The sequence below is a fragment of the Triticum aestivum genome, chromosome 3A (genome assembly GCF_018294505.1).
Source record: "Triticum aestivum cultivar Chinese Spring chromosome 3A, IWGSC CS RefSeq v2.1, whole genome shotgun sequence".
NCBI lineage: Eukaryota > Viridiplantae > Streptophyta > Magnoliopsida > Poales > Poaceae > Triticum > Triticum aestivum.
Window position 1 is genome coordinate 68,148,267 of NC_057800.1, and position 10,975 is coordinate 68,159,241.

A 10,975-nucleotide genomic window follows, 5' to 3' on the forward strand; every position below is an offset into this window, starting at 1 on the left:
ATATTGCGATGGAATGACTATAGAAAGTAAGAATCATTGGGCGAAGTAAGAATAATGCACTATATTCGGTAAGTCAAGTATAAGCACTCACATGTAATAACAGTCCTCCCTAACAAAATCAAAGCGCCTGTACATGTATATAAGCTCATGCTGATAAGTCAACTACTAATTAATTACTGTGCATATGTTTTTCCATGGTTGGACCGATTGCACGGTCAACATGACGGCGATCTTTCATTTAGTCCTGCGTTATTCGTCGGTTACCTTGTCAGGTTGCCTTGTCACCTTGACCCCGAACAGTAGAATTGTCCATGCATCATGCGTGGCCGTTGTTTCAAGCTTCCAGTCAGCGACAGTAACGCAACTAAATTAGTCTACCCTTTTCTGACGGCACTGCAGGCATCCGTCGGCGGTGGGTGGCTAGCTAACGGCGGTCTCCTGACGAGCACGACGAGCCGACCGTTGGATGGAGCAGCAGCTTAATTATTCGGCGTGCCGAGACCGGCCGGCGGCGTCGCCACGGCGGTCGGCGCCCGTGCGGGCCGCGACGGCCTTCGCCACGGCTTCCCTGACCATCTCCTCCTCCCACTTGGCGCCGGACGCTGACTGCAACGACCGCATCAAGATATCAGTTAAATTTTCCAGTCTATGCAGAATTTAAAAAGAGTGTGACGCCATATGCGTTACTTTTCACCATGTAGTAAAAATCTAGCTGGGTGCGCTACGTTGGTCATTGGTCAACCGAGAGATTCCATATGACAAATCTCAGGTAACCTACTTACTACCTACCTAAGGTTAGCCTAGCTTCCTACTGTTCACGTGTGCACGCACGCTCAGGGTTTCGGCCGGAGTGTGTGTGACACGTCCATTGCCCAACTTGTTGAAATGAAGCCAACACGCGATCAAATTACTGGATTGTACTACAATTTTACATCATGCTCAGTTCAACTGGTTGATTATGTATACAATTTTATTTTATTTCGAATGGAGGTTCCCATCAAAATATATAAAGCATACTGTAAAGAAAAGAATAAGAAAAGTGTATTACTTTGAGCTGCATCGTCAGGAATGCTCCAGTGAGGCCGTTGCCGGCGTCGCCGTCGCTGGTGCTCATGGCCACCAGGCTTACGTCGTCTTCCCCCATCTGATCATTGAGGCACTGCAGCGTCCTGAGCACCACGTCCATCGTGTTGCCATGCGCCGGCCTCGCCGCTATCTTCACCGTGCAAACCTCACTCGTAGTCGTCCCATCTTCCCGATCCGCCGCCACTCTGGTTATTTGGATTTCGACCTTCTCGGCGTCGTCTTCTTCGACCCCGGCGTCGCGGGCACACTGGGCCAGCTGCGCCTGGAGCGCCTTGTTCTTCTCCTCGAGGTCGCAGACCTTGGACTTGAGGGAGTTCACGTACTCCCTCGCGGTGATCAGTATCGACGTCTTGTCTTTCTGTAAAGCGAGACAAATGATCATCATTATCATTAGCTAGTCAAAGAAAATGCCACTGCTCTCGGAGAAATTAAGATGCATGCGTTCAAATTATGTGTACCTTGGAACCGGGAGGAAGGACGGTCTTGAGAGCCTGGAAGCTGTCGTTGAGCTTCTCCCGGCGCTTGCGCTCGGAGATCATGTGCTGCAGCTGGTTCACCGACGACAGCTCGGCCTCCGGCGACGCTTGCTGGAAGTGGTGCTGCTGGTGGCTGTACCTCATCGCCGCCTGCATCTTGACCAGGACGGACATGGATTTCTTGAACATCTTCTGCCCGCATGCCGGCTTTGGCCTCCGCCTCGCGCCGAGGTGCCGCGCGTAGCGGCTGAACGCGCTTGCCGGCACCACGCCAGGCTCCATCGCGGCCGTGTCTTGGAAGTTCAGGATGTACTGGTGGTAGTCATCGTCACATGGGAGCACCAGCGGCGGTACATGCGAGGAGACCTCGGGGAACTGCAGGCCGGCGGCGGGCGTCGCGAGGGCGTGCGCGGAGGATATCTCCGGGCTGCAAGAGAGCGAGGCGGAACGGAACGACGAGGAGGTGGAGGACGAGGAGGGGAAGCTGCAGCCACCGGCGTGGTGCGAGGAGAGGAAATCGAATTCGTCTAGGACAGACTGCTGCATGCCCACGGCGACCCCGTCGCCGGCAGGGACGATGTACGCAGCTGGCTCGTCCTCCATGTTCATCTGCATGCTGATCTGCACGTGCGATATTATCATCAGGAACAGTTGAAGTGTGCACAGTCGCACCGATGCATATCAATCAATCAATCAATGGATGTTTGCCTGGTTGAGGTGGTGCTGAATCTGCGTGCGCTCCTCTTCCTCCTTCCTGCTCTGCAGCTCTTCGGGGACGACGCAGCTGCGTACAAAGAGATCCATCAGACAGATATCCCAGTGGCTAGTAATTGTCTATGTACCTAATTAACTAGTAGAACCGAAGCTAAACATGGATTATTCCAACAAATTTGCAGCAGTGATGCTAATTAATCAAAGGATCGCCGTCAACTTTTTTTCGAAAAGGAGAATGATCTCCGGCCTTCATCAAGCGATGCACACAGCCATCAAAGTGATCCATCAAGGGAGATGGATATCTGTGCGTGATGAACCGAAACGGATCGAGAGAGGACGCATAATGCACACACCTGGCGGCGTAACCGCACATGAAGCCGCTGTTACCGCCGCCGGCGCCGCTGCTGGGGCCGTAGTATCCATGGATCCAGCTGCTGCTGTCCATTGCGAGCGCGCGGCCAAGTGATGCTCGATCACTTCGATCTAGGCGCCTAGATTCGGTCGAGTCTCAGGCTCTCAGCTCATCAACCGAAATGGAACCGTGCGTAGGTATATATGTGCACGTGTAGATATATAGCTAAGTGGCAAGCCGTCCACGAGGAAGCTAATGTGTGGGGTTCGGCTGGAGGATGCGAGCGCGCATATATAGCAGGGGGGGCGGCCGGAGCAATGGCGCGATCATGACAGGCGGCTTGGGGGAGAAGTGGAGAGGGGGGCACGTGCGACGGTAACCGAAGCTAGCGCCATAGCTATTTATTTATTTTGCGTTCAGAATCTATGGGTAGTTAATTATATGTCGACGAACCATACATCCACACGATGATGAGAGAGAGACCTTGCTGACGGGGAGGACTTTGGGAAGTCCACGGTCCATTCCGTTGGCCGGAAATATGGCACCTTTCGATCCATCGACGAACAAGGCGTGGGACTGGACCGGACCGGACGGGCTTAATAAAGATGATATATGTGCATGGAATTTGAACCTTTTGAACACCTTTTGGTTTTGGACCGGTATATACACAGCACATGGGGTAGCTTCTTAGTTGCTTCAGCATGGGTTTTTTTTTTTGCAAGGATATTTCAACATGGTTGTGTATGGTCTTCATAGCAAAAGAGGGGAAAGATGATCGTATGCATGTGATAGCATCTACAGCCGAGCGCCTTAACCCCCCCCCCCCCCCCCCATACGTCTATAGGCGGATGCCTCGGTCACTAACCGGTTCCGACCAGACTGGCGCCTGAAACCGTCCACAAACGACCGGGCTGACCGGCACCCCTCATATCAAGCTCAAATATGAGATGAATATGGGGAGGCTCGTGCGCGTCCGCCACGTTCCAACGCTAGCTCACCCAACCCCACATATATTCGTCTGCATCCACTCCCTAGACCGAACCCTAGCCACTCAACTCCACTCCGCCACCCAACTTCCCATCCGGCCTTCCCCGGCACGGCGGGCAGCGGATCTGACTCCGACCAGTCTGGATCCGTCGACTAGGGTGTCGTCCCGTGCAGGGTTGGAGGAGGCAATGGACTTCTGCATTGCACTCCACCGCTCTCGGGAGGACTACGCCCAACTCACAATGGGATCTGTCATGCGCGAGTCCATTGCGTCGGTGCATTGGGCGCTCGGATCCTCTGAGGCTGGACCATCGCGATCCTCCCGGGAGCCTTCCAATCTTCCTTGTCCATCCGGTCTGACGGAGTACGATGCTACCGAGATAGGTGTGCTCGTCATGGGAAGGAAAGGATGAAGGTGGCCAAGGCTCGCCTCGTTGTCTACACATAGCGGCGGCGGAGGCAGCTGGTGCAACAGCACGCGCTACCACAGAGGAGGAAGCCATCCGCGCCCACATTGTAAAGAAGCAACAATGGAGGAGGACACGCGCCCTTGTCCGCGAGCAGAATCAGGTGGTCCGTGCCATGGACGGACTGCCCCCCAAAGAGAAGGAGGACAGTGACGGGTCGGACAGCTCCGGCGACGAGCATATCCCTTTTTTTTTCTTTTTTTCTTTTTTTTTTCTTTTTTGGGCCGTCCTTTTTTTGGCCTTTCCCCTTTTTTATTTGGGAAGATGCTCTATTAATGATGATCATCACACTTCTATTTATTTACAACTCAATGATTACAACTCGATACTAGAACAAAATATGACTCTATATGAATGTCCCCGGCGGTGTACCAGAAAGGGCAATGAATCAAGAGTGACATGTATGATAAACTATGCATGGTGGCTTTGCCACAAATACGATGTCAACTACATGATTATGCAAGTCAATATGACAATGATGAAGCGTGTCATAAATGAAACGGTGGAAAGTTGCATGGCAATATATCTCGAAATGGCTATGGAAATGCCATAATAGGTAGGTATGGTGGCTGTTTTGAGGAAGATATAAGGAGGTTTATGTGTGACAGAGCGTATCATATCACGGGGTTTGGATGCACCGGCGAAGTTTGCACCAACTCTCAAGGTGAGAAAGGGCAATGCACGGTACCGAAGAGGCTAGCAATGATGGAAAGGTGAGAGTGCGTATAATCCATGGACTCAACATTAGTCATAAAGAACTCACATACTTATTGAAAAAATCTACAAGTCATCAAAAACCAAGCATTACGTGCATGCTCATAGGGGGGTAGATTGGTAGGAAAAGACCATCGCTCGTCCCCGACCGCCACTCACAAGGAAGACAATCAAAGAACTTCTCATGTTTCAAATTTGTTACACATCGGTTACCATACGTGCATGCTACGGGACTTGCAATCTTCAACAAAAGTATTTCTCAAATTCACAACTACTCAACTAGCACAACTCTAATATCACCATCTTTATATCTCAAAACAATTATCAAGTATCAAACTTCTCATAGTATTCAATGCACCTTTTTATGAAAGTTTTTATTATACCAATCTTGGATGCCTATCATATTAGGACCAATTTTATAGCCAAAGAAAATTACCATGTTGTTCTAAAGGACTCTTAAAATAATATAAGTAAAGCGTGAGAGATCAATAATTTCTATAAAATAAAACCACCACCGTGCTCTAAAAGATATAAGTGAAGCACTAGAGCAAAATTATCTAGCTCAAAAGATATAAGTGAAGCACATAGATTATTCTAATAAATTCCGATTCATGTGTGTCTCTCCCAAAACGTGTGTACAGCAAGGATGATTGTGGTAAACTAAAAAGCAAAGACGCAAATCACACAGGCCGCTCCAAGCAAAACACATATCATGTGGTGAATAAAAATATAGCCTCGAGTAAAGTTACCGATGGACGAAGACAAAAGAGGGGATGCCTTCCAGGGCATCCCCAAGCTTAAGCTTTTGGCTGTCCTTGAATTTTACCTTGGGGTGCCTTGGGCATCCCCAAGTTTAGGCTCTTGCCACTCCTTATTCCATAATCCATCAAATCTTATCCAAAACTTGAAAACTTCACAATACAAAACTCAACAGAAAATCTCATGAGCTCCGTTAGTATAAGAAAACAAACCACCACTTAAGGTACTGTAATGGACTCATTATTTAGTTATATTGGTGTTAAACCTACTGTATTCCAACTTCTCTATGGTTCATACCCTCCGATACTAGCCATAGATTCATCAAAATAAGCAAACAACACACGAAAAACAGAATCTGTCAAAAACAGAACAGTCTGTAGTAATCTGTAGCTTACGAATACTTCTGTAATCCCAAAAATTCTGAAATAAATTGGTGGACGTGAGGAATTTTCCTATTAATCATCTGCAAAAAGAATCAACCTAATCTCACTCTCCAGTAAAAAATGGCAGCAAATCTCGTGATCGCTAAAGTTTCTGTTTTTTACAGCAAGATCCGCAAAAACTTCCCCCGAGTCTTCCCAAAGATTCTACTTGGCACAAACACTAATTAAAAGCATAAACCCACATATAAACAGAAGCTAGATGAATTATTTATTACTAAACAGAACAAAAAAGCAAGAAACAAAAATAAAATTGGGTTGCCTCCCAACAAGCGCTATCGTTTAACGCCCCTATCTAGGCATAAAAACAAGAATAGATCTAGGTATTATCATCTTTGGTATGCAATCCATAAGTGTCTCTCATAATAGATTCATAAGGTAATTTAATTTTATTTCTAGGAAAGTGTTCTATGCCTTTCCTTAATGGAAATTAGAATCTAATATTCCCTTCTTTCATATCAATAATTGCACCAATCGTTCTAAGGAAAGGTCAAGCAAGAATAATGAGACATGTAGGATTGCAATTAATATCAAGAACAATGAAATCTACGGGCACACAATTCCTATTTGCAACAATAATAACATCATTAATACTTCCCATAGGTTTTTTAATAGTGGAATCTGCGAGGTGCAAATTTAAAGAACAATCATCAAATTCACGGAAACCTAACACATCGCACAAAGTTTTTGGAATCATGGAAATGCTAGCACCCAAATCACATAAAGCATAACATTCATGATCTTTAATTTTAATTTTAATAGTAGGTTCCCACTCATCATGAAGTTTTCTAGGCATAGAAACTTCTAATTCAAGCTTTTCTTCATAAGATTGCATTAAAGCATCAACGATATGTTTGGTAAAAGCTTTATTTTGACTATAAGCATGTGGATAATTTAGCACAGATTGCAACAAGGAAATACAATCTATCAAAGAGCAATTATCATAATTAAATTCCTTGAAATCCAAAATAGTGGGTTCATTGCTATGTAGAGTTTTGACCTCTCCAATCCCACTTTTACCAATTTTTGCATCAAGATCTAAAAACTCTGAATCATTGGGACGCCTTTTAACTAAAGTTGACTCATCTCGAGTCCCATCATTATCAATATTCATATTGCAAAACAAAGATTTAATAGGAGACACATCAATCACTTTTAGATCTTCATCCTTATTATCATCAAAACTAGAAGAACGCGCTTTTATAAAGCAATCCTTTTTAGCACGCATCCTAGCGGTTCTTTCTTTGCACTCATAAATGGAAATTCTTATGGCTTTGAGAGACTCATTGATATCATGCTTAGGTGGAATAGATCTAAGTTTAAAAGAATCAACATCAAGAGAAATTCTATCCACGTTCCTAGCCAACTCATCAATCTTAGACAATTTTTCTTCAATCAAAGCATTGAAACTCTTTTGCGAACTAATAAATTCTTTAATACTAGATTCAAAATCAGAGGACATATTATTATAATTTCCATAAGAATTGTTGTAGGAATTACCATAATTATTAGAGGAATTACTAGGAAACGTCCTAGGATTAAAGTTTCATCTATACGTGTTGTTACCAAAATTGTTCCTACCAACAAAATTCACATCCATAGATCCATTACTATTCTCAATCAAAGTAGACAAAGGCATATCATTAGGATCAGAAGAAACACTCTTATTAGCAAACAATTTCATAAGTTCATCAATCTTTCCACTCAAAACATTAATTTCTTCTATAGCATGAACCTTTTTATTACTAAATCTTTTGGTGTGCCATTGAGAATAATTAACCATAATATTATCTAGGAGTTTGGTAGCTTATCCTAAAGTGATTTCCATAAAAGTGCCTCCCGCGGCCAAATCTAAAAGATTTCTAGAAGCAAAATTCAATCCAGCATAAAAAAATTGTATGATCATCCACAAATTCAAACCATGTGTAGGGTAATTACGTATCATTAATTTCACCCTCTCCCAAGACTGTGCAACATGCTCATGATCTAGTTGCTTAAAGTTCATAATATCGTTTCTAAGAGAGATGATCTTAGCGGGAGGAAAATACTTAGAGATAAAAGCATCTTTGCACTTGTTCCAAGAATCAATACTATTTTAGGCAAAGACAAAAACCAAGTTTTAGCACGATCTCTAAGAGAAAACGGGAATAGCTTCAATTTAACAATATCATTAATCACATCTTTCTTCTTTTGCATATCACACAAATCAACAAAGTCGTTTAGATGGGTAGCGGCATCTTCACTAGGAAGGCCAGAAAATAGATCTTTCATGACAAGATTCAACAAAGCAGTATTAACCTCACAAGATTCAGCATCGGTGAGAGGAGCAATCGGAGTGCTAGTCATTATTGTTGGTATTGGAAAAATCACACAATTTAGTATTATCTTGAGCCATTGTGACAAGCAATCCAACACACAAGCACACAAGAAGCGAGCGAAAAAGAGGCGAACAAAAAAAGAGGGCTAATAAAATGGCAAGGGTGAAGTGGGGGAGAAGAAAACGAGAGGCAAATGGCAAATAATTTAATGCGAGGGATAAGAGTTTGTAATGGGTACTTGGTATATCTTGACTTGTGCGTAGATCTCCCCGGCAACGGCGCCAGAAATCCTACTTGCTACCTCTTGAGCACTATGTTGGTTTTCCCTTGAAGAGGAAAGGGTGATGCAGCAAAGTAGCGTAAGTATTTCCTTCAGTTTTTGAGAACCAAGGTATCAATCTAGTAGGAGACTACACGCAAGTCCCTCGTACCTACACAAACAAATAAGAACCTCGCAACCAACGTGATAAAGGGGTTATCAATCCCTTCACAGTCTCTTACGAGAGTGAGATCTAATAGAGATAATAAGATAAATATTTTTGGTATTTTTATGATATAGATTGAAAGTAAAATTGCAAAATAAAATAGATTGGAAACTTATATGATAGAAGATAGACCCGGGGGCCATAGGTTTCACTAGTGGCTTCTCTCAAGATAGCATAAGTATTACGGTGGGTGAACAAATTACTGTCGAGCAATTGATAGAAAAGTAAATAATTATGAGAATATCTAGGCATGATCATGTATATAGGCATCATGTCCGTGACAAGTAGACCGAAACTTCACGGAACTTATTTTTGGAAGGAAAGCAACCCGGGAGACTTCGAGTCCAAGTAAGGGAAGCTTCAAGGAGGCCACGAGGTAGGGGGTGCGCCCACCCCCTGGGCGCGCCCTCCACCCTCGTGGCCCCCCTGACGTACTTCTTCCGCCTATATATCTCCATATACCCTAAAAACATTTGGGAGCACAATAGATCGGGAGTTCCGCCGCTAGAAGCCTCCGTAGCCACCAAAAATCAATCTAGACCCGTTCCGACACCCTTCCGAAGGGGGCAATCCCTCTTCGGTGGCCATCTTCATCATCCCGGTGCTCTCCATGATGAGGAGGGAGTAGTTCTCCCTCGGGGCTGAGGGTATGTACCAGTAGCTATGTGTTTGATCTCTCTCTCTCTCTCTCTCTCTCTCTCTCTCTCGTGTTCTTAAGGTGGTACGATCTTGATGTATCGCGAGCTTTGCTATTATAGTTGGATCTTATGATGATTTCTCCCCCCCTCTACTCTCTTGTAATGAATTGAGTTTCCCCTTTGAAGTTATCTTATCGAATTGAGTCTTTAAAGATTTGAGAACACTTGATGTATGTCTTGCCGTGCGTATCTGTGGTGACAATGGGATATCACGTGATCCACTTGATGTATGTTTTGGTCATCAACTTGCGGGTTCTGCCCATGAACCTATGCATAGGGGTTGGCACACGTTTTCGTCGTGATTCTCCGGTAGAAACTTTGGGGCACTCTTTGAGGTTCTATGTGTTGGTTGAATAGATGAATCTAAGATTGTGTGATGCATATCGTATAATCATGCCCACGGATACTTGAGGTGACATTGGAGTATCTAGGTGGCATTAGGGTTTTGATTGATTTGTATCTTAAGGTGTTATTCTAGTACGAACTCTAGGGCTGTTTATGACACCTATAGGAATAGCCCAACGGATTGATTGGAAAGAATAACTTTGAGGTGGTTTCGTACCCTAGCATAATCTCTTCGTTTGTTCTCCGCTATTAGTGACTTTGGAGTGACTCTTTGTTGCATGTTGAGGGATAGTTATATGATCCAATTATGTTATTATTGTTGAGAGGACTTACACTAGTGCAAGTATGAACCCTAGGCCTTGTTTCGACGCATTGCGATACTATTTACGCTCACTTTTATCATTAGTTACCTTGCTGTTTTTATATTTTCAGATTACAAAAGCCTTTATCTACTATCCATATACCACTTGTATCACCATCTCTTCGTCGAACTAGTGCACCTATACAATTTACCATTCTATTGGGTGTGTTGGGGACACAAGAGACTCTTTGTTATTTGGTTGCAGGGTTGCTTGAGAGAGACAATCTTCATCCTATGCCTCCTACGGATTGATAAACCTTAGGTCATCCACTTGAGGGAAATTTGCTACTGTCCTACAAATCTCTGCACTTGGAGGCCCAACAACGTCTACATGAAGAAGGTTGTGTAGTAGACATCAGTAAGCTACTCACACATCATCGGAGAGGCTATGGTGTTGATGTAGAAGTGTAGCGACCATACCTCAAACGGTCAAGTCTCTGTGCTTCAGTGTCATCCCTGGATCGGTAATGCTGACACACACAGTACTTTGAAGGATTTATAACAGAGTAGCAATCACACACTTATTACATCGAATGTCTCAAAAGAGAACTTATTACAATTAATATAGCTTAAGGCCATCTAATACGATAACAGCGGAAGGCTTGGAAGATAAAGTGAGTCCATCAGCTCCAACGGCATAGCTGAGCTGCACGGCAACGACCTAACAAACCTTACTCCTCGTCTGAAAAGTCTGCAACATAATACGTTGTAGCCCGAAAACGGTCCAGCACATGGAATATGCTGGCATTGTAACACAGTAGAGCAAGAACAGA

General features: G+C 44.4%; 1 protein-coding gene across 1 annotated transcript; it reads right to left on the reverse strand.

Annotated features, from left to right (window-relative positions):
- Nucleotides 1-226: 226 nt before the first annotated feature.
- LOC123057956 (putative transcription factor bHLH041) lies at nt 227-2,721 on the reverse strand. Its single transcript, XM_044480816.1, has 5 exons — nt 2,630-2,721; nt 2,271-2,346; nt 1,545-2,183; nt 1,049-1,444; nt 227-606 (listed from the first exon to the last, which is right to left on the reverse strand). The coding sequence occupies exons 1-5, from the start codon at nt 2,719-2,721 to the stop codon at nt 484-486; spliced, it is 1,326 nt and encodes a 441-aa protein (XP_044336751.1). The 3' UTR covers nt 227-483.
- Between the last annotated feature and the right edge of the window lie 8,254 nt (nt 2,722-10,975).